The following is a 25,028-nucleotide window of genomic DNA, read 5'->3' on the forward strand; positions in this document are numbered from 1 at the left end:
TGATTTTTCATAGTCAATATAAATGAATGGTCTTAGAGTTAGAAATATCTGTTTCGGTACAGCCTTCAAGAAAAAAAAAAAAAAAACAAACAATAAGAGGAGAGGAACTTAGTAAATATATGATAAGGAAAACAAAAACAAGGGTGGGGGAGATTAAAAAAACCCCAAAGATTTCAATAAAAAGATATGTCAAAGAAGACTTAAGAGTATAAACAGGCATACCAACAGGAAAGAAAATTTAAAAAGAAAATACTGCCTCCAGATCTAATAAGATAAAAAGTTCAGGCATCTATAATAAGTATTGCAAAATGAAAAAAAAAAATCTACTACTTGAAGGAATTGGGAAAAATATAGAAACACGGTGTATTTTTCCTGAGTGGATTAAAAAAAAAATTATGAAAACTTTTTAAGAGCAGAATTTATGTAGTGTATAGGAAAAAATATATAATCAAAAAAAAAATTTAAATCTGCAATGAAAAACTTGGAAGGAAGAAAGCAAGGAAGAAAGGGAGGGAGGGAGGAAGGAAGGAAGAAAGGACAAAGAAAGGAGAGAAGAAAAGAAAATATACTCTGTATGTATATGCATATGAAAAATGCAAGCAAAGCATATAGAAAATATAAGGATCATAGATCTCCCCCCAAAAAAATAACAGGATATAAAGCTATCACACAATAACAAAGAAAATAATAGTAGAGAATTGTCCCAAGCATCTGAACACAGAAAATAAAATTCAATTGAATGAATTCACAGAAGTCTCCCAAGAAAACAAACAAAATAATCAAAAACAAGTCTACCAACTGCAAGGTACACAGTGGTTAATGTTAACAATTCAATTTAAAAAAAACATGTTCTGAGAACTATTAGGAGAAAAGCTATCAAATATAAATATATATATATATATATATATTTATGTACATACACACATATATATATATATATATGTTTATTCAAATAAAATTATTTCTGAAACTACTAGTAAAACAATGGAGGGAATTGAATGTGTTTAAAAGTACATTGAGGGGCAGCTAGATGGCACAGTGGATGGAGCACCAGCCCTGAAATCAAGAGGACCTGAATTCAAATTTGACCTCAGATACTTAACACTTCCTAGCTGTGTGACCCTGAGCAAATCACTTAACCCCAATTGCCTCAGCAAAAAAAAAAAAAAAAAAAAAAAAAAAAAAAAGTACATTGAAGTTTCAAATGCAGCCCATGGGAACCTAAGTTTTACCATACAAGACAAAATATGAATGTTCAATAACAGAGAAAAATTTGAAACATTTCTTTAAAGAAAAACTCAGAAATGAAGAGATAATTTGCTTCTCAAACACTTCAAACAACAAAATTGTAGGAATAAATAAATGCAAATAGCAACAGCAATAGAGTTACAACAAAAAGGCCAATAAGAGACTTTTTTCTAAATGACATGCAACAAGACGGGGTAAAGGCGAAAACTGGGTAAAAGTAATGATGAGGAGAGTCAGATGGGGGCATTATGGCCAGATCTTGGTGACACCCTACCTAATGTGAATGATTCTTTTGTGGGGCATTATTATTATAATGTGGGAGTGTACACATAAGGGCAAGGGGAGCAAGCCAGAGAAAAGAGAAAGATTTGCCAGTTTCAAATAAACGGCAAACAAAGAGGACAAGGAGACTCCTCTGATCTCGGAAAGAAAAGTGCCTACAGAGAAATGGATGAGTAGACGGTAAGGAATGAAAAGTAAGGGAAAGGAAAGAGCTTTTAATCTGGAAGTGGAAATAGGTTTCACTGATAAAAGTTACTATGAGTAAAGGGAAATGAGAACCTTACACTGGATAAATTTGGTGGATTTGATGCCTGGAACATATTTGAAGGAAGGAATTGGAACTCCTGGGGTAAGTGGAACATTGAGGAGTAAGGAAGTATGGACAAAAAGAAGAAATTTTCAAATATAGGGAAATAAAGTCAACAAGAAAGAGTGTAGATCTATGAGGGTGAGGAAGGTAGCTCCCATGGAACAGTGTCTTCTCTGACATCTGCAATAATTGGTATTTTTCTGAGAATGAGACGCAACAAAAAAAGGAGAGTTCATAAGGTAAATTTTATAAGGCAGTGGCAAAAACATTTTAAGGGCAGAGACTACAATAGAAACCTTCAAATTTGTATCAAAGAATATAAATTTAAAAAGAAAGACTAGATAATTTCAGGGATCATAAGTCAGAGAATGATCATTAAAAGTAAAAAAATAAAAATAAAAATAAAAACGAATAATGAAGAGTGTGAGAGAAATCCTTTTTAGAAACTCAAACAAGAAATGAAATTTAAGAATTAGTGAACAGGACTACCTGAATGTGAGGAGAGGAAGAGGAACTTGATTAAGAAGAAAAAGAGTAGGAAGAAATATTTAACCAGATAAAAGCAGAAAAGTAGAACAAATAAAACAATACCTTAAAAGGGAAGAGGTATCAAAGAGAAGGAACTTAATATTATGTTTTTGCAAAAAGATTAAAACATAACTTAAAAATTTTAGAGATAAATGGAAGAAAACATAAATATAACTTTTAACCTCAAATATGAATAGCAAAAATTGTGTAATTAAAAAAGGATTGGAAGACAGAAGGGTACAGGCTCAACAAAGCTGAATTCTGCCAATTTTCTCCACTAAACACTAAAATAATGTCTCAAATCAAATCTTGGAGTGGCAGTTTTGAGAATTATGAACTTGTAATTTCACAGATGTCAGGAATTCATGGAGCATGATTTAGTCAATATATTTTCCACCTCAGGCAGCCACTAAATCATTAAGGACTTAGCCTGACAAAGAAGAGACTTAGTTGACTTTTCCAAGATCTCTCAGATGGAGACAGAGATGAGATCTGAACCCATGTTCTCTAACTCCAAATTCAGTGCTCTTTCTACTATTCCATTCAGCTTTCTCTCTGAATTTCAATTTTGCCATCTATGAAATTAAGAGGTTGGATTGCTTATCCTCTAAAACCTAGCTCCTTAAAATGTGATTTGTGATGCCATGTGGTATCTCATAACTGAATGTGGGGGTCAAAAATTATGATTTATTATCAGTAAATGTAGATTTGTTACTTATTTTATATTCCTACATACCTGGGTTCATGTCAACATTGTTTGAGTGAAAAGGGTACATGAGTAGAAAAAGTTTAAGAATTCCTGCTTTAACACAGGGGTTCCTAGCCAGCAGGGTAGGGCAGATGAAGATGCAATAAATACAAAGAAACATGTAAACACAGTCAAATAGACAGCCAGATAGATACATAGATAGATAGATAAGCAGATAAATGAAGCATGAAGTAAGCAGACCCAGTTGTTAGTACATAGCTAAAAATGTTCAGTTCAATACCAGCTGGTTCAGAATGAATCACTATAGAAGAATTTCTTATGCTCTCTAAAGATAACACAAAAGATATAAGATTAAAAAAACTTTTCAAGCACATTTCATCAAATAGTATGCAGCTGCTAGATTGAAGTAGTTCAATACATGTTTTCCTAATGGGCTGATGAGAACATCATGTTTAAAAGAAGCAAAAATCATACAAAAATCAAACTGATCGGTTCTTTTTCTTCCCTCTGTTTCATTGGTCTATCATTGTATCAGAACCACATTAATTTCAAGTTCTTGGTCTTGAAAAAAATCATAATAACTTTCTGGCTTCCAGTGGTACTCATAGTAAGCAGAAATGAGGAACTTCTGGAAGCAATGTTTATCCCAGGCACTTAGAGCCATTGGCTAAGCTTCAGTACTATCCTATTTAAAGTACAGAAGACACATGTAAAAATGAGACCTATACCTTCATTCTGTTTCCCCCTTCAATGAATTCTATAGAGACCAATAAAAAAAAAATTCTACTTATATCCATTAATGTAAAGGAATATAATTCCTGTGATGGCATTCATCTGAGATTAAATAATAACATGGAATATTTACATAGATTATATGATGAAAGGCAGAAGTGATCATTCTATACTTACTGTACTATATACAATCAGAATGTAGAATGTCAAACGATTTTTTAAAATTCTATATGAGGGAAAAATAAATTATAGCTAGAGAAATGTTAATAATGGAAGTACATTAAGGAAGTACAGATTACTGAGCATGGAGATAAAAATGAAAATGGAGGGCTGGGGGTTTTTGGACAATTCTCTAGCTATAAGTGGTTTCAAAGGGTGGAATATTGGAGAGAAATAGTAGTTGAAGGTTAAATACTAAGGTGGCTCCAGTCAACATGGGGTAAGGTCAACAGTCTGCCTTTCTCTCTCAACAACAGGAAAATATATTGAAATAGTTTCTGTTAAAAAAAAAAAGACTAGAAATTGTCTTATTTCATATTACCTTTGAATGTAGGATGCTAAATTTGTGGTTATTTTCATCACCTCAATAAACACCACAACCTTTTCACACAATTATATGCCCAAAAGATAATGTGGTACGATGGATGGTACATTGATTTTGGAGTCTAGAGATCTGGATGAAATCCTACCCTAAATACTTCAATCAGTCAGTCCAAAAATAATTTAACAGGTACCTACTTTGTCCAAATCACATACAAATACAGAGAAGAAATCAATTTCTATTCTAATGCAACTTACAGCCTAATATTTCTGAGTTACATGATCATGGCTAGTCATTTATCCTCTAAGTACTCAGCTTCTTCATCTGTGAAATGCAGATAAAAATAATTATACCCCATACTTCACAGGATAGTTGCAAAGAAAGTATTGGCAATGCTTAAAAGAATATATAAATGTGAATAATTATTACATTTCATTCTTGATTAAACTAACTCACTTATTTGTAATCAAATAATGATAGTTTAAATATTTACTGCTTTATGCTTTATATCACATATACATACACATATATGCATACATATTAGATATATAAATTCATTTTATCTTCCCAACCACCCTATGAAGTTCCTAGTTCTAAGTGTAAGAGGCTAATTCTACAGATGTAGAAACTGACACTCAAATACCTTAAATAACTTTACTAAAATCATAAATATCCAGGCCTGAAAAACAAGTCTCCTTATTCTAATTCCAGTACTCTTTGTATCATGACAAATGCTGATTCTCTTCAAAGAATGTTGGAACCATAGACACAAAGTTTTTGTGAGATCATAGAGGTCATAAAGTCTAATCTCTGAAGATAAATGGTTCTTTCTCCAAGTTTGGCTTTGAAGCTCTAAGTGCCTATTTTTAACATTTAAAAATGAATATAAAGATTTGAGCAAACTATATGACTTCAATTCTCATTTAGATAGATTATTTATTTTACAAACAAACTATTATTCAAGGAGCTACATTAATGTCTTGTTAATCATCTCTATTTTGCCTTCCCTTCCTCCTCTCCCCTTCCTAGAAATCCAAGGTTAGGAAATATTTTAATGGAGAAAATAAATGTAAATGTCAAAAGGTTTTACCATTTGGCTCAAATGACCAAAGAATCTATAATTATACAAATAAATCAGCATATGAGTGGTTGCAATTATATATTCTAGCCTGTTAGGAATATGTAACTATTACTAAAAAGTAGCAGAGCTGATATTTGGAAATACATGACTCTCAAAATAAATAGCATAGAATATATAAGTTCAAAATATACAATTTTTCATAAAGTTACCACAAAGTAGGAAATAAAACAGTCTTATCACAGCATGCATAGTTTCAATTTCAACATATTTTTATTGTTTTGAAATTTACATTTCAGGGGAGATACACACACACACACACACACACATATATATATATATATAAATACACCTATATAAATGTACATATGTGTATATACATATAAACATTTGAATATTTTATAAATATACAGATTCAAACTAAAATTTAAATTGTTGGTACATATTACAAATAGTAATATTTTATCTCTAAATTAACTATGTCAGAACTCTCAGTGAGAGTCTGTGTTTGATTAATTCATTTTTAATAATCTTAAACATTAGTTTAGACATTAATGTACTTAGTCAAACATAAAGGGAACAAGAAGTCAGCAGCATATGACAATAGTATTTTTTTTTAAAAGTTTCAGCATTACCCCCAGAAGCTGCTTAAAAACAATAAAGATTTGAGCCTCAAAGCCAGCATTTCCAAATATCTCTTCTACTAAATCCATAAATCTGATCTTGTTAAAAGAAAGAACAAGCAAATCAATTTACCAATACTATGTGGCTCTAAAGATTGTTTACTCAGCAGGCGTTTTAGGCACTTCATTTTTTTGTTTGTTTGTTTTTCTGTGTGTGTGTGTGTGTGTGTGTGTGTGTGTGTGTGTGTGTCCTAGGAAAAGCTAATGCCTCATAACTTGATTAAGTTCTTGAGCAAAATATATCAAGGAATTGAATAATTGATAATTATATTCTAGTCCACATCTTTTCAGCCCTTCCTTATTTCCCCAAGTTGGTGGATATGGGCAGTTAGAAGTTGAACATAACGGAAGTGCTTAATAAGTGCTTGTTACTGACCATATACAATCTAAAATCATATTTAGGCCATATATTATGAAGTCAAAGACAACTAATAGTAATCTGAATTTTGGGAATAAAGTCCTCAAATCAGTAATGCTAAGAAGGAAACCTTTGTTGAACCTGCAAAGCTACATGAGCTACAGCTGACAAATTTATTTCCTTCTTCATGGTAGAAGTGTTGGCAGACTACTAGAGCCTAATATTAGATACTTGAGCAAATATGGTTATTATAAAAAGATGCTTTTACTCTTTTTTTATTGTTTTTCTTTGTCACAAAGAAGGAATAAATATAAAGTGGGTGTGCAAAGTGACTATAAAAAAGACTTCAATAAAATGTGTGTATGTGCACATGTGCATATTTTTTTTTTTTTTTTTTTTGCTTTTAAGACTCTTTTAGAGGCTTTGTGAACTGATGCTAAGTGAAATGAGCAGAACCAGGAGATCATTTTACAAGGCAACAACAAGATTATGTGACGATCAATTCTGATGCATGTGGTTCTCTTCAACAATGAGATGATTCAAACCATTTCCAATTGTCCAGTAATGAAGAGAGCCATCTACACCCAGAGAGAGAACTGTGGGAACTGAGTGTGGAACACAACATAGCATTCTCACTGAGTCTGTTGTTATTTGCTTACATTTTATTTTCTTTCTCAGTTTTTCTTTTTCTTTCTTCATGATCTGATTTTTCTTGTGCAGCAAGATAACTGTATAAATAGGTATAACTATATTGGATTTAACATGTATTGGACTATCTGCCAGCTAGGGGAGGAGGTGGGGGGAAGAAGGGGAAAATTTGGAACAAAAGGTTTTGCAAGGGTTAATGTTGGAAAAAATATACATGCATATGTTTTGTAAACAAAAAGCTTTAGTAAAAATAAATAAATAAATAAAATTTTTAAAGACTCTCTGAGGACTAAGGCATTTTAAATATATTTAAACAATAGATCTAGTCTCTGATAACCTGCTCCTAAAATCAGTCAAGTATCTGACTTTAAATGCTTTTATAGTAATAGAATAGGATATGTAAGATATAGACTGGATAATAATTCAGCAATCTTTTTGAAGAACTGGTCTTTGGTTCTATTTGTTCTAAACTGATGAATCTATGTTTACTAATTTTTAAGAAAAGAAACAAGTTGTTTTTACTCAGTAGTCCTCAAACTTTTTAATAGGGGGCCAGTTGACTGTCCCTTAGACTGCGGAGGGCCGGACTATAGTAAAAACAAAACCTCACACTCTGTCTATGCCATTTGCCATAACCCAACGGGCCCCATAAACATCCTCAGCGGCAGCATCTGCCCCTCGGGCCTTAGTTTGAGAACCCCTGCTTTAACTGTTGACAAGTAGAGTAATGGGAATGTACTGCTTTCACCCCTAAGTGGTTTCCCACAAATCTTCTACAAGCTTAATGTTTAATTTCCTAACATTAATCAGTCTTTTTACTTAAATGTAAATCTGTGATTCAAGAATACATTAAACTGTCAACAATCATGTGAGAAATAGGATAATACTAATATGGAATCAGAGAACCTAGGTACAAATCTCACTACTAATATGTGCTGCCTATGTGACCTGACAAAATCATTTACCCTTTCTGTGCATTTATATGTAAAATGAAGGGAATGGAGTAATATCTAATGTCCCTTGCAGCTCTAAATCAATGATCCTAAATCAAGGGTATGTGATTTTAACCATGAAAAAAATTAATTTAGTACAGTAGCCACTATTTTTAACTATATCCCCATCAGTAGATAGATAAAACTACCTTATTAATATTTTAATATTACATTTGAATATAATTAATACATCCAAATATTTAACTTTCTAGTTTTAGCACAGTACACATATTATAAAACACATAAAGGGAAATTGAAAGGATTAGGAAAAGATTAAAATATGTATTTAATAATAGTGAAATACCTTTGCTCTGATTAAAATATTTTAGGAAACATTAACATTTTAGTGAAACAATAAGATAGAATATGCGTCATTTAAAAAAAACCTCTACACCTAAGGCAGAAATAAACAATAATAACTAATTAATTATTCAATTGTTTTGATCAATCCAAATACTTAAGCAGTTCAAAGTATTTTTTAGAAATTTTTCTTACAAAGAAACCTCCAAAAAAAAAAAAAAATCGGTCATTATTGATTTTTCAGTATGAGCCAAGTTTCCTCATGTGTAAATATTCATTATGCAGAAGATAAGAATAAAAAGGAAAAAGAAAATTACCCTTAGTTTCAACTCAACAAAAAGATTTCAATATAAATCTATTTTTCTTCCTTTACATGATTCACCTGTTTTGACAGTTGGATTATACATAAGTTATATGCATATTTATACATATGTGCATATACATCTAAATTTATACACATGATTTTTTATACTGCATCATATACACATGTGTATAGATTTAGATGTATTTAGATAAATACATACTTTGTGATATATTGTTGCTTTTCTTAGAGGGAAAAAAATGAAAATGTGAAAGGAAAAGAAATAGTTGATATTATTTTTAGTGGCTTTTACAATGCTAAAGGATCCTTTGGAAAATACAAATGTATTATGCATTAACTTTAGTTTGCTTACCACATGATTTTGTTGATATGTCTAAAGATATGAAAGCCTAAAAAAGAAAATGTACCAACAATTCAGAAATATCACTCTGACATTCCCCATATATACTCTCAGGAGTGAAAAAACAAAAGGAAAACATCTTCATAGGTGAAAAAAGAATAGGTTTCTTCTACAAACTTTTTTCAAATTTCTCTACAGCTAGTTCCCTCCTCCCCATACACATATATTTGCAATAAACACCATAGTATGCATATACATAAAAGCAATGTTTTACTCATGACTTAAGAGGAAAGATAAAAAGATTCAGAACACCCATTCCTTGTCAGGAAATCCAGACTGGACCAATCACATTTCAATAAAGGAAAGCAAGGGAATCAGAAATTGGAATGAGGAAATTTTTGTACCTCTAAAGGGATGTATTTATTACACCCTAGCTTACTAGCCACCAAATTATATCTAGATGTATATGAATGTATGTATATGTATATATGCAATACATATATGTGCATATCTCTATAGGTAATACAATTCATATTCAATATTGTAGTTGTTCTTAACAGGAAATTCCATATGCATTTACATGCACACATATATTCATGCGTGTGTATATATATGCATACATTCATATATTCATATAATTGATAATTGAACTCTCAATCAGAAAATTATTGAAATAATCATTAGGGTGCTTCCAAAATAATTTTGTCTTACTCAATTCAGGTAAATTAGTAAAAGAATTTCATTATATATAATTTAAATAAGCTATAGTGCTGTCTTGGATAGGTAAAAGAAAATTAAATGTCAATCCAATATTATTTTAAAATAGGCAAATAATTTAGATTTAATTTTTTTCTGGTACCAAAATAAATATGTTACTTATTCAGTGAGTAGATTAAAGCTATTTTTATTTTCTTCTTATTTGAGATATGTCCAAAATTCTAAGGGAAGAAAATTATCATAAATTATAATTCTCTTTCCTAAAACATATCTTTCCCCTGTAATTCTTTCCATTACATGCAATCCCAGCAAATGTTTATCATTCTAAGTAATGAAGGATGAAGCTTATATTTAAAACATTACTTTTTAGGAGTTATTAATCCACAAATGTGGCCAGGAGAAACTCAAGGTTTCTTTATTTGTTGAAAACCATCCATGAACTGCTTTTTTGCTCTACAGTTACCTTGATAATAATTTGGCAAAATATGACTACAAGATAACTTATAAGACATCAGAATTGTTATAGAACAATGAAAAAAAGTGTATTTAAAAATTTTAATAACACTTTATAACTTACTATATTCAGTAGTAAGACAAAAAATGTATATCTTACAAAATTATGAGCAACTAAGTGGCACAATGGATAAAGTACCCAGCATGAAGTCAAGAAGACTCATCTTCCTGAGTTCAATTTGGCCATAAACACTGTCTGTGTGACCCTGAGCAGTTTCCTTTTTATATCAGTTTCCTCATCTGTTAAATAAACTAGAGAAGGAAATAGCAACCCAACAACAAATGTTCTAAACTACTTTGATAAAATCCATTATCCATCAAAGAATTACTTAATACCATAATCCCCTTAAAATTAAAAAAAAAAAAAAAAGTTAATGTACTATCAGAACATCCCATAACAGCATGTTCTGTGTCTTTGAACAGGTCACTTTCAGAGTCAGTCAGTTTTCTGAGCTGTAAAATTGGTTAACAGTAACATTTACCCTCTAGGAGTATTTTAGGAATGAAAGGAGGTAATATTATGAAAAAAAAATTATGAAACTTGGAGTATTAATTTAATTATTATTAGTACTATTATTCCTGGGAAAAAAAAAAAAGCTAATCTTTCTTTTCTTTACCTTCTCTTCAGAATAAACTCTTTTTTCAAAGTGTCCATTTCATTAAACAAATAAAGTAAAACTACAAGAGGAAAAGTGTCACAGATAATGACTACAACTTTAAATAAATGCAAACTACTGAATTCATTAACTTGCTGTCACTAATTCATAAAAGGCTACTAGAACACTTTCTAATGATAAATGAGCAGGTACTTAATAAGTACAACACAATTGGAGAATTTTAAGTTGTGTGTAGTCACTTAATCTGCTACCTTTACATGTTGTGCAATTTTCTAGTTTCAATATTCTAGTAAGAGGGATAGAGAAAAGGGAAGGACATAAAGATAAGACAGAGGCAGAGAGAGAGAGAGAGAGAGAGAGAGAGAGAGAGAGAGAGAGAGAGAGAGAGAGAGAGAGAGAGAGAGAGAGAGAGAGAGAGGGAGAGAGAGAGAGAGTCTCTGTTCTTAACTGAAAGGATCTGAATGTCTTGGACAGGACATGTTATCACTATCTGAGTCATATTCTAAACACTTACTAAGCTATATTGCCATACAAATAAGAGTTAGTTAAACCAATGCTTTCAGCTTAGTTGATGGATTAAGAATTAATTTAAATATTTAAAATGTATGAATTTAATGACTTCTATTATACCTGCTTATGGGAGTGGAAGTTGTACAGTCTCATTTAAACACCTGTAAACTATACAGAATTCAGCAGAGACTTAGGGTTATCAAATATTCATCATCTATTTTTAAAGAAAAACATTTGGGATTTTATGAAGCATTTTATATACTGGAAGCTAGTACAAGTAGTTAAATCGTAACAGATCTCTGTATCTTTTAGAAATTTTCAAATACTGACTTTTCTTTATTGAAGTAATTTACTTACTAGTGAAGAACATGCCTGTTTGTATATTTTTTGAGCAGATAAAGGTTGAAATAGCCAATCTATTTCCATGGCAGCTTTTAAAAAAATTATTTTCAAACTGAAGGATATTTTTACCATTATTTATTTAGTTTTGAATCCAAATGCCTTCTCCATTAAGTAATCAATGTGAGGATCCTTTCTAATACTAGACAATTAGACTGATCATAATCATATAAAATTTTAGTGATGTTTCAGAAATCCATCTGAATCTTGCTATTAGTAAATTCTTTCTTCTTCTGCAATTAGCTAAGAACAATTGTGATTCTGTACAACAAAGCCTGTTAGATCCTTAAAACAATGAGTGATCTCACCTCAAAAAAGAAAAGAGCTGAAAAGAAAATTAAAGAGGCATCTATTAAGCCTATAGTGAAAGGACAAAGCAAAAAAAAAAAAAAAACAGAATCAACAAACATTTATTAAGTGCCTATTCTGTGCCAACATTAATCAGGTCTAGGGTACAAAGAATGGTCCTTGACCTTAAGAAATACACATTCTACTACAGGATTTCTTAACTTTAACAAAGGACTGTGTGTGTGTGTGTGTGTGTGTGTGTGTGTGTGTGTGTGTGTGTGTGTATGAGTGGAAATGGGAGATTCCTTTGACAATCTGGAGACTTCAAATACATAAAATAAAATGCACAGTATTATAAAATAAACTAATATTGTCACTACTAAATATTTTTATGTTCATGGACCCTAAGTTAAGAGGTCCTGGTTAATGGGAGAAAATATATACAGAGAGGAATATACAAGGTTGTGTTAGAGGGGAGGCACCAGCAGCTGGTAGGGACAGAAAAGTTTTCCTGCAGAAGGTAGTGTAGTCTGACCTTAATTTTCAAGGAAATCAATCATTGCAAGAGGCAGAGGTAAAAAAGGAATGCATTCAATGTATGATATTAGAATGGGGGGTGCGGATGAGGTGAAGAAAGATACCCTATACAAAATGGAATATCTTATGTGAAAAATAACAGTGAGTTACCTGAATGGGTTGTAAACATTTGGAAAGGGAGCACCACATTAAAAAAAAAAAAAAAAAAAAAAAAAAAAAAAAAACTGTAAAAGTAGGAAGGAGACAGATTATTAAAAAGAAAAAAGTATTAAAACAGTATTATTATATTTTTGTTTGAGATGTAACAGAGAGTCATAATAGAGTTTACTAGAGGGACATGAAAGTGTGATGAGAGAAATGGTCAGACCTAAATGTTAGGAAAATCATTTTAAAATCTATGTGCATGAAGCTTGGGATAAGTAGAGAAAGGTAGGAAGAGGAATAGTCTAATTAACTGAATCTAAAAGATATAAATAGGAGTTCCATGATAGATTAGTAGGATAATAAGAATCTGAAACTCACATGTAAAAATAAGACGATGGGTATTTGACCAGGCAGGTAATCACATCAAGAGACCAAAATGATATAATATTCATTCTTAAAACTTTGTCACATAGGGGCAGCTTTGTGAATAGTGAATAGAGCACCAGCCCCGAAGTCAGGAGGACCTGAATCCAAATTTGGGACAAAAACACAATACTTCCTAGCTGTGTGACCCTGAATAAGTTACTTACCCTCAATCATCTCAGGGGAAAAAAAAAAAACAAAACTTTGTCACATAAATTTCTTCAATCAGAAATTGCCTAATCTAATCCTTCATTTTACCATTTTACAGATGATAACAATAAGGAATGAAAAAGGGAAGTGACTTTCACAAAGTAGTAAAGCTGAATATTGCAGCCAGGTCCCCCAACTCTATACTACCTCACTTATTTCTACTAATAGTTATCTTGCTTTCCACACAAGTATGAGTTAATTTGTTCTACATCACACAATCTCAAAGACACATGGGAAAAAAAAAAAGATTATTCCTCAGACAGAGACATCCCAACATAATATGATTTTTCCTTTTATTTTTTGTTACATTTTAATTGCTAAGTAGGGTAAAGAAAAAGGTATGAATATGAGAGAAATCCGGAAATGAATATGAAGCAAAATGGATAAGATATTAATAAAATTCAATTATAAAATATATAATATATATAAACATGGAAGTCAGAGTTAAGAAAAATATTTCATTAACAAAATAGTTCAATTTATGATTTCTTTAGTTGACACAGGTTGGAAGGGAATATTTGAAATAACTCAGTAGGCAGAAAATTTATAAAAAGTATTTTTAGTACATTAGATGTGAGTTTACTTTGGCTTTTGTAATGACTAATCCCCATATATACTATCTGTAAGAGCCTTGGGCTTTAATATCACACCTAGTTATAGCAACAAGGAGTGGTACCCATTTTGTGATGTATTACAAATTTTTTGTGATGTACTACAAAACATCTTAGGAGATTTTTTGGTCCTAATTCCCAGAAAACATTTACTTATAAATTTGCCATGCTGTGGCTCATAGGAACATACTTTAAATATATAAAAGTGAATCCTAACATTAGGAAATAAAGAAACACATATCATCAAAATTAAAATCTCCATGTGAAAGCTTTTCAAGATATCTTAACTCTGGCATGTTATTAGTGAGAAAGGGACTAAGAAAAAGCATTTCCTTAATGAGAGATGACTTTAGTTAAGAAATCAGAGAATGCTAACAACAGTTCATGGCAATAGACAAAAGAGATATATCATCTTGGGAACCCTTCCTGACAGACAAATAATTACCTGGGAAAAGTTTTTCATAAACACTATCAGTCATCTTACAGCTGACTCAAGGATAATGACTCAACTTTCCCATGAAATTTAAAATCTGAAGACAAGATCCTTGAGGGATGGTATTGTTTCTAATTCATCGTTGAATTCTATACACTGCCTTGAACACACAGAACCTCACAAAAACTGTTTAATCCACAAATGAATACAGACAAAAATTAAAAGCATTTCCTTTTTAATCAGAAATGAAATATGTCTACTTGGAGTTTTTTTCTTTTTTTTGTTTTTTCCTGGAAGACTACTCACTAAAGAAATTCTTGACAATTTCTACTTTGCTGTCACAAAAATACTAACAAAATTTAAAGCACCAGAAACAATTATGATCCTGAATGGTTCTAAAACTTTATTATTTATGGTGACATAAGAACATCAAGTATATTAGAAAGGATTCAAAATATAGATGTTTTAAATAATAATTTTTTTATGTATTTCTGAATTTCTAAACTTTTTCTGTGTCATCTGTAGCTTTCAGAATACTCCACAAAATTTTCATTTAATTTCTAATGATGACCTGAGATACAATAAAACTACAACAGGGAAATTTGTAATGTGGAAGAGATAAATATATTGATTTATACTGACTGAGGAAGTTTCCTTATTGAGAGTTCTCTATACCACTGGTCAAATCCCTATCCCCCCAAAATAGAATTTAAACATTACGAATTTATGGATTTGTTTCCTTTATGTCATTATGTCCTTTGTGGCTAGTATAGTGTTCATTAAATGTTTGTTGAGTGGTTAATTGATAAGAACTTATTTTTTTGAATATAAATTAAAGAAAAAAAGTTTATTGTTATGACTAATGACTACAAATTTCAAGTACATTAAGATTCTAACATCTAAATGTTAGTTATGTAAACTACACCAACTGAAGGATGAAATTCCTTAATACACCCAATTTTTAAAAAATGTTTAATGCTTTCTATTGACAAATTGTCATTAACATAATTTAGTCTTTTTTGGGGGGTACTTATTTCAAGTTCACAATAACCTTGTATGCTAAGTAAGGAAAGTAACATCCAAATTTTGCAGATAAGAGAGATGAGGTTGACAAGATAATCTGTCCCAAATTAAGTATTTATTGTGACAGAAAAGAAAACAAATCTCCAGTTACTCTAATTAAAAGTCCAGATGGCAAAATTTTCACTACACCAAGATATCTTCATTCAAATTGGATTTTCAGATAACAGAAGAGGCTCATATAAATTACAGTCAAGAGGAATCTGGGGTCATCTGTTCCAATCCTTTCATTTTGCAGATAAGAAAACAAGTCCAAAGATAGGGGCTACATAAGTAGTATACAGTAGGCTAAACACTCAAATCCAAGTCCTAGGACTCTATATCTTTTCACTAATCCATGATTTGTTTTATGCTTTGTTTAAAGATTACATAACTCTTCAAAATTCCTTAAACACAACTTTAAAAAAGGCCATCATTCCCTTTTACTGACATAGTAAGTCATACCATTTGCCTCCTTCTCCACTCCCAAACCAACCAAACAAAAACATATCCTGAGTGTTCTATATGCACTTTTTTTCTTGGCATAGGGATAAAATATTCATGAAAAAACCTGGAAATTGTCCCGTTTAATGACAACAATTATGTAAATGAAAACATAATATGTTAATTGCAATTAATAATTTGTAATGACCTATCTAGTTTCTAAAGGACAAATGATGAAGCATTATTTGAAAGGAAATAAGATACCGATAATGTAAATATGGTTAACAGATGCTTGTCTCATACTGTATATGTAACCATTTTGTCAGTTTTAGTTAAGAATTATGACTCTGAACTAAGAATATCTAGATTCAAATTCTGTTTGAGTCTTCATACCTTTATGAGTTAGACAATATTCTCTAAAACCTCAGTTTCCTCATTTATGAAATAAATGGAATATATAGTCTCTGAGTTGTCTTCAGCTCCAAAGCTGTTGATTCAATAAGATTATATTCTAAAAGATTAAATAGGAGGTAATGTGTCTTCTTAAATCTTAAAGTTGTTGATAGATTACCCCAAGTTTTAATAAGATGTGCTCAATCACCTTATATGTTCATATTTCTTCATCATCAAACTATGCATACTTATTTCCTCTAGTACAGAGGTATCAAACTCAAACATACATGGATGCCTTTGCTGTATATTGACTTGGGAAAAACACAACACATATTTTAATGTTTTGCTATTTTGCTAAACATTTCCCAATTGCATTTTAATCTGATTTGAGCCTCACACCTGAATGTTGCTAGCCATGCCTTGTAAGAACTTGACACTTTTGCTCTAGTATGATATACTTAAAGGCTAGATTGGGAGTGGGGGTGGGGGAAGAGAAGGTAAGGGGATCTTTAGATTTGTCATCTATCATAAAGTATTATACATATTAAACATTTAATTAATGTTTGAAAAGAACAGTTCCATTACAACATCTCTATCCACTGTGCCATCTAGCTGCCCCTAAAATATTTTCAAATATTTCAAGATCTGCTATACCAAAGAGACTTCTTAGGGCCATAATAAATATCCACATATGTAGCTTTCAAACATGCTTAGGCCAAAGACTTACAAGACTCAAGGTTTTTCTCCTTAAATGAATACAATGCTTCAAAATAGCCGTCATCCTTTTGTTGACCAATAAAGCCATAATTACTATATTTGCCTTGCCAATGACCTTTAAACCATCAGTACAGCACTTCTCCTCAATCAGTAAACATTATGGTTTAAAAATACTCTATCCCAAAACAGAGTTAGTGGTGATTCAAGTGTTGACAAAAGTCATATTTATTAATCTATCTCTTCCAGTGACTCAGTCCTAGTCAAACCATGTTAGGAAAAAAATGTTGATTCAATTTGAAAAATAAGGCTGGTTACATTTAATAAGCAAAAATTAGATAAACTAAAGCTTCCTTCAATGAGAACAAGTTAAAGATGCTAAAATAAATTATTTCACAAAACAACATAATTTGAGTTTTTTAAAGAATACTGTCTACAATCTGGGACAAAAAATATCAGCAAGGAAAATGCTATAAAATATCTGAATTATTATCCAGTCTCTGCTTGAAAACTCTTGAGGAAGAGGGACTATTTCCTTCTGAAGGTAAACAATTTTACTACCAAATGTTTACAAAATTGTTTTTCTTTTTTCCTTGACATCAAATCCTAACCCAACTCTAAAATCATTGTTATATTCCAAAAATGAATAAATTCTTTTAACATGCTGTAGAAACATCATTGTTATACATTAATACATCCCCTGCCTTAGACATAATTCAATTCCTTTGAAGCAGGAAATAAAGTCTTTTAAAATGAATCATAAATAACTAACCAAGCTTAATGATGTTCCTTAACAATGTCAATCATTCATCACACACACACACATACACACACACACACAGCGAACTCCACTTCATTTTTACCTTTCTTGCTTCTTTGATCATCTTGCGAATAGTTTCTTTTATGGTAAGAAAATGTGCTCGTGGTGGATGGAAAAGCAGATCTATATGGGTACCTCCCAGGAGTCCAGGCATCACATATGGCCATCCCAAATCCAAGTTTGGGGCTTCCACATCAGACTCAATGGGCCAGTATGTTCCCGAAGAAGAGGTGTCATCACAAGAATTGTCAGAGGTATGAGTTGTACTTTGTGCAAACTTCTGAACATTTTTCAAAATATAATTAATTTCCTCTTCAGCCAGAAACTCTGAACATCGCTCTTTAGCAAGAAATTCTTGGTATGCTTCTAACCCATTCTGTATTAATGTATCAACAGCTACCCGATACCATTCCTTGTAATGAGGTTCAATGTAGTTGTCTGATTTGCATTCATCATTCAGTGAGGAAAGCAGAGATGATGTTTCCATTTTTGCAGATGTTTTGTAAAAGCACTTTCAAAAGTCCATTAGTGCAATAGTAAGATGGCCCTGTGGGGAATGAGAAAGAAAAATAAAAATTTGTCTGACTTTTGGCACTTCAAATATACAGATATATATATATATATATATATATATATATATGTTACATGCATTTAACATTTAATTTTCTGCAGTTCTTTCAAAGAAACTTCAAACAGAGATATGTTTTAGGTCATAGCTTTGCAATAGCGCTCCCACATACTCTAAGTCTTATTCAACAATGTGATTTACAGATTCTCTTTTATGATCTACCTCTTAAAGAATTCAAGCTTTACTAAGAACTTCCTCCTTTCTTACCAATGACAAGAAAACTATCTTCTCTAATAATAATAAAAGTAACAGACTGCTATATGTACATTTCTGTTTTAGGGTAAGCTGATAAACACTATTTTCCATTGAGGTTTCTTTACTCTTTGAGAATTAATTTGTAATTTTAAAAGAATATATGGTTAAGGGGGCATCTAGGTGGTACAGTGAATAGAACACTAGCCCTGAAGTCAGGTAACCTGAGTTCAAATCTGATCTCGGACACTTAGCACTTCCTAGCTGTGTGACCCTGGGCAAGTCAGTTAACCCCAATTGCCTCAGCAAGAAAAAAAAAAAAAAGAATATATGGTTAAGATTTTCTTTATGTATATATAACACATTTTCTGAGTGCCTAGTGCATATTAGATATCAATAGAAAATGAAATAGAAAACATAAATTATGATTTCCTAGAGTTTACTACTTAGGTAAGGGGCCTACTGTGATCCAGGCATTCAGGGATACAAAGATAGGAATAACATCATAATGTCATAGCAATGAGGAAATGTAAAGGTCTCAAAATTGGTACAGAACTTAAGAAAATGGAAAAATTGGAGATGGATTAGTTATAGCAAGTCTACAAACATTTATTAAACCCCTCAGTACAAAGCACTGAAGACAGACAAAATCAAAACAGTCCTTGCCCCCAGTGAGTCCAACTTCAACCAAGACCATATAACATATATGCAAATAAAGAATAGCTTCTGCACCTGTGATTTATTACTATAGGAAGCTCTTGGAGAGTGATGTTTCTTCTGACAGCTGGTACCTTCTCTGCAACTTAGAATCTTAGAGTTGCCTGATGGCACAAAAAAATTAAGTGACTCATTGAAAGTCACATAGCCATTATGTGTCACAAGTAAGATTTAAATCGCGGTTTTCCTGGTTCTGAGATCAACTTTTTAGTCACTAAACCAAGCTTCCTTGGGTGCATTCTATACCAATAAATGCTAAGTAATATGAAGCAAATTCATGAGGGACAATGAACTAGTAACTGGGATGAGAAAAAATTACCTATGAGTTTATCCTAACTTGAAGAAAAAAAAAAAAAAAAAAAGATTAAAAAATCCTTAGAGAGGAAGAGCAGAGGTGGCTGATTAAAACTCAAGAATCTGCCTAAACTCTTTTAAACACTCCTCCAATTACCTTTTAATAATGAGTTTAAACAAATACTAGAGCAGCAAAGCCCACACCACAAAAGAAGAGTGAAACAATTTTCCAGTCCAAGACACCTTAAAAGGTTGACAAGAAAGATCTACTGATCTAGGTAAGAGTGGAGCACAGTAGTTTACAGGCTATATACCACAGCATTGTCCCAGCCCCAGAAAATCAGGAGCAGGCTTGAGAGCCACTGAATATATAACAGCAGTGATTTCTTCCAGACCTCTCAGCCCACAGATGATAAGGGGATAAAACGACTACTTCAAAGAAGATTCAAGAAGTCTCTTTCCAAGGACTGAGACAGGACTGATCATACTAATATCCACGTCCCAGTGCTGGGTGGCAACCTCAAGATAAAGCAAACGCAAACGCTATTATACTAGTGCTTGTAGCCACAGTGGAGTAGAAACCTTCCTCAAAGTTTCAATCAGGGTACAGGCAAAGAGAGTAGTAAGCACGCCTCCTTAGATATCATCTTGGAAGAACTGAAAACTTACAGGTCCCTACAGGTATCTCAAAAAACAGCTGCTTAAAATTCATGAAACTTGGGATAATGCATCCCTTACCCTGAAAATAGAGTCCTACTTTAAGAAAAAATCCAATGTCAAATAATAGGCTGGGAAAATGAGTAAATAGGAAAAAAATTCTAACCATATAAAGTTACTCTATTGACAAGGATGAGCAAAATAGACACTTAGAAGAACAAAGTCAAAGCGGCTATATCAAAAGCCTCTAGGAAAAATAAGATATTCATTAAAGGGTGAAAAAGGAATATACTGGAAGAAAGAAAAATGGGAAAAGTCAATAGGGTAAGTTATGTCACATAAAAGTTAAGAAGAAAGCTTTTCACAATGGAAATGAGGAGGAGGCAAGTAGAGGGGAGTGAGTGAACCTTCACTCTTCTGAATTGGCTCAAAGATGGAATAACAAATACACTTAATTGGATATGGAAAGAAAAAGAGAATAGAATAAATGGGTGGTGTATGATAGAAGGAAATAGCAAAAGTAACTAAGGAAAAAAATTGAAGCAAGTTTCTCTGGTAAAGGTCTTATTTCTCAAACATACAAAAAACTGAGTCAAATTTATAAAAATAACAGCCATTCTCCAATTCAGATGAATTGCAGATTGAAGAATATATTTTTAAGTTTTTAAAAAATAATTTGTTTATGTGCATGTATTTTTTGGCAACATGGTTAATATAGAAATAAAATTTTCATGATTTCACATTTATAATTAATAATGTTGCTTGCCTTCTCAAGGAATGGGGAAAGGATAAGTGAAAGGAAATAATTTACAACTCAATTTTTAAAAGATATTAAAAACTTTAGTATTTTGGTAAATATTTCACAAATAAAAATAACTAAAATACCATCTAACTGTGAAATGTTTAAGAAAACAAACAACTTGTTAAAAAGAGAAAGGGAGGATTTGGAGAAGATGGCACAATAGCAAAGAATATTCTAAGCTCTCCAGATACTTAAACCCAAACAAGACAAAAATACCACCTTAGGGCAAATGTAGGGGGCGAGAGAAAAAAAAAAAAAAAACAATCAAAAACAAACAAAAAAAAAATTGGTGGAGAACAGTGGTCTTCCTGGGACAATCAGAAAAGATCCAAAGAAACACATAAGGATGGAATTTTGACCTCTGTAAGTATAAATACGTCCAGGGTAGCTCCACTGAAACGCTGGGGCTAGCCCCAGCCACAAGAATTTTCACCTCTCCATAGCATAGGGTATCTGGCAGATAATATGAAGAGTCCAGGTATGAGTCAGGGAAGATTGGAAAACTCTGCTGATGAGAGACTTCACACACACCTGTGCTGCCAAGAGACAGCAAGAACAAACCAGCATATATCCTAGTGAGTGCAGATGCAAGGGATGCTGCAGAGTATGGGCACTGACAGCCGGGCAGAGTTCTAGGCTTCAGTTCTGGGTTAGGAAGAGGACCTAAGTTCAGAGGCAGCATCCCCCAAACCCGAGGACTAGTGGTGATTTTACTAACAATGTCCTGTAAATAAATTTATAAAAATAAATAGGCAAAAGAGAAATAAATCAACCAGAGAAACTTACTGTAGAAATAGAGAACTGGGGTTCATCTTCACAGGAAAATACTGAAATAAAAAGCCCCTACTACCACAAATAGTAACCTTAAGTGGCCACTTGTCCAAAAAGAATTCAAAGAAAAACTCAAAAAAGACTTTTGTTAAAGTAAAGCCAACCAACTAAAAAAGGAGTTCCAAAGTATGACTGCCTAAAAACTAAATTTGGACAAGGGGAAACCAGCAGTTATAAGAGACCAAGAAATAATAAAGCAAATTATTAAAAAAATGAAAAAAAATAGGAAAAAACGAGACATATAGCAAAACAATAGATCTGAAGAACAGTTCTAGGGAAAAAATTATGATAATAATGCTAATTAAGAGCTATGGTCAAAAAAAAAAAAAAAGAATCTTGATACAATAATACATGAAATAATCAAAGAAAATTGTCCTGAAGTGTTAAAAGAAGAAGGGAAGTAGAAATAGAAAAACTCATTAGTTATTATCTGAAGAGATCCTATGAGGAAAATCTACAGAAATATCATAACCAAATTCCAAAACCCACTGGTGAAGAAGAAAACACTATTAGCAACAAGAAAAAAAAATCCAAAATGTTCAAATACTTCGGAGCTACAACTAAAATCACACAAGACCGAGCAAAATAATTGAGACTGCATTTGAAAATATACCCAGCAAAGTTAAGCAAAACACTGAATATTTTAAAAATTAGACATTCAATGAATTGCCAGAATTTTAGAATTTTCTTGTTTAAAAAAAGATGAGAATCTAATAGAAAAGGTGACATATCAGAGCAAAGAGAAATATAAGGTAAATATCAAAGACTAAGAACAAAGGACTCAATAAGAACAAATATTTTATGATTTATACATGGAAATTTAAACTATATGTTTAAGATTTTTATTAGTAACTAGGTAGTTCAAAAGAGAGATTGGGGTAGAGCTGAGTATGACATGATTCTAAAAGAGCAAAACTGAGCAAGAAACAGAACAATTAAAAAGGGGAGAAAGGGTGGTAGTTCTGGAACCTTAATCTCTCTTTCTCTTTTTTAATAATAATCTTATTATTTTTCTAAATACATGCAAAGATAGTTTTCAACTTTGCAAAACTTTGTGTCACAAATTTTTCTTCCTCTCCTTCCCCCTGTCCTCTCCACAAAAAAAGCTATCAAGAGCATATTTTTCTAAACATATTTTCAGACTCATTATGCAGTGGAGAAAAAAAAATCAGATCTAAAGGGGAAAATATGAGAAAGGAAAAAAAAAATTTAAAAACAACAACAACAAAAAGAACAAAGATGAAGATACCATGCATCCACATGAGGTCTCTATAGTCCTCTCTCTGGTTGTAGATGACACTTTCCATCACAGGTTGATTAAAATTACCTTGAATCACCTCATTGTTGAAAACAGCCAAATTAGAACCCTAATATCATTGGGAATGTTGCATGTATATATGCATGTACACAGACACAGACACACACACACATACATATTTAAAAGGGTATAAAAGTCTTCCAAATTTAGAAAAATACCCGAAGATAAGGGAGGGAGAAATCAAAGAGATCATAGAAGGATGTGTAGATTAACCAGAATGCTAACAGGTAGAAATAAAATAGAGGAGTCAGCAGGAATAGGAAACAGGAGATACAAAAATAATAATACTGATCAGAATTAGAATGTACTGCTGCACTATATTAGGCAGCCTTTTTAAATGAAAATATAATTCATTTTTAGTGAAGGATAAAAAATATTGAAAACCTATCATTGAATGTCCAGGAATGGAGGTGAGATGGCAGAGTAAAGCTGGGAGGCTGCTCCAGCTCTTCCATTTTCTCTCAAAAAGTACATGAAACCAAGTCTCTGAACTTAGTTCCTCTTCAGCTTAAGATAGATTGGAAACTTCAATAAAGCTCATTCTCACTAGACTCACTAGAACACTAGGGGTGTTCAGACTAGCTCAGACAAGGTATAGGAAAGCCAAAGAGAGGGTCTTAAACACAGCAGATCAGAACTTGAGACCTTAGCTTCTGGCTAAATAGCACAACAAACCAGTGGGGAGTCCCCAGCTCAAGACAAATTCTGGGAAAGCAGGGTATTTCCTGGGGGAGGGGGAACAGGTAAAGCTAACCCTTGCTGTGAGCAAAACAATAAACATAAGGGGCTCCTGTGCTCAAAACCAGGTTTCAGAGCTACATAAACATATGGGACAGTGCTCCCTTTGCCTCAGGACTAAAGCTTGACCACAAAAGTACTAAAAAAGGAAATACAAAAAGAAGAGGAAAGTAAATGCACAAGAAATTAAAAAAGCAAAAAAACAAAAAACAAACAAACAAAAAAAAAAACCTTACCATAAAAAGCTACTAGGGTGACAGAGAAGACTAAAACACCAACTCAGATGAGCACAAAATGTTCAAAGAAGAAATCACAAAGATTGATATGAATTGGTCAAGAGGCTTCTTGGAAATGCTCACAAAAGTAAATAAGGGAGGTAGAAGGAACAAATAAGAAAAGAAATGAGAGGTACAAAAGAGGTATATCAACAACATGGAAAAGAAAGGCAATTCCTTAAAAAATACAATTTGCCAAATGAAAAAAAAAATTGAAAAAAACAACACCTTCAACAGTAGAATTAACTAAAAGTTAATTGAAGAAAATCAACATTAAAAACTACAACGGGGCACATGGAAGCTAATAACTCTAGAAGACATTGAAAATCAGTCAAACAAACTAAAAAGAATGAAAAATGGAAGAAAATGTAAATTGTTTTGGAAAAAAACATTTGAAAAATCAATTAGAAAACAGATTCAAGAGAGAATTTAAAATTATTGGTCTCCTTGAAGGCCATGACCAAAAAAAAAAAAAAAGCCTGGATAGCATTCCTCAAGAAATCATCAAGGAAAATGACCCTAACACACTAGAACTGGAGTTCATCAATCACTTTCAGAAAAAGATCCCATAAGGAAACCTCCAAAGAACATTGTGGCAAAACTCCAGAACTATAATTTCAAGGAAAAAATACTGCAAGCTGTCAGAAAAAATCAGTTCAAATATCAAGGAGAA

General features: G+C 32.1%; 1 protein-coding gene across 2 annotated transcripts in view; it reads right to left on the reverse strand.

Moving 5' to 3' along the window:
• Positions 1-25,028, reverse strand: part of FAM83B (family with sequence similarity 83 member B) — a 100,527-nt gene that overhangs the window by 52,947 nt on the left and 22,552 nt on the right. For both annotated transcript variants that reach the window (XM_074310633.1, XM_074310632.1), the window contains exon 3: positions 17,947-18,450. In XM_074310633.1, the coding sequence (XP_074166734.1) occupies positions 17,947-18,390 (444 nt within the window). In that variant the 5' untranslated portion in view covers positions 18,391-18,450. The remainder of the gene's footprint in view (positions 1-17,946; positions 18,451-25,028) is intronic.

This window comes from Sminthopsis crassicaudata, chromosome 4 (assembly GCF_048593235.1).
Source record: "Sminthopsis crassicaudata isolate SCR6 chromosome 4, ASM4859323v1, whole genome shotgun sequence".
Classification (NCBI taxonomy): Eukaryota; Metazoa; Chordata; class Mammalia; order Dasyuromorphia; family Dasyuridae; genus Sminthopsis; species Sminthopsis crassicaudata.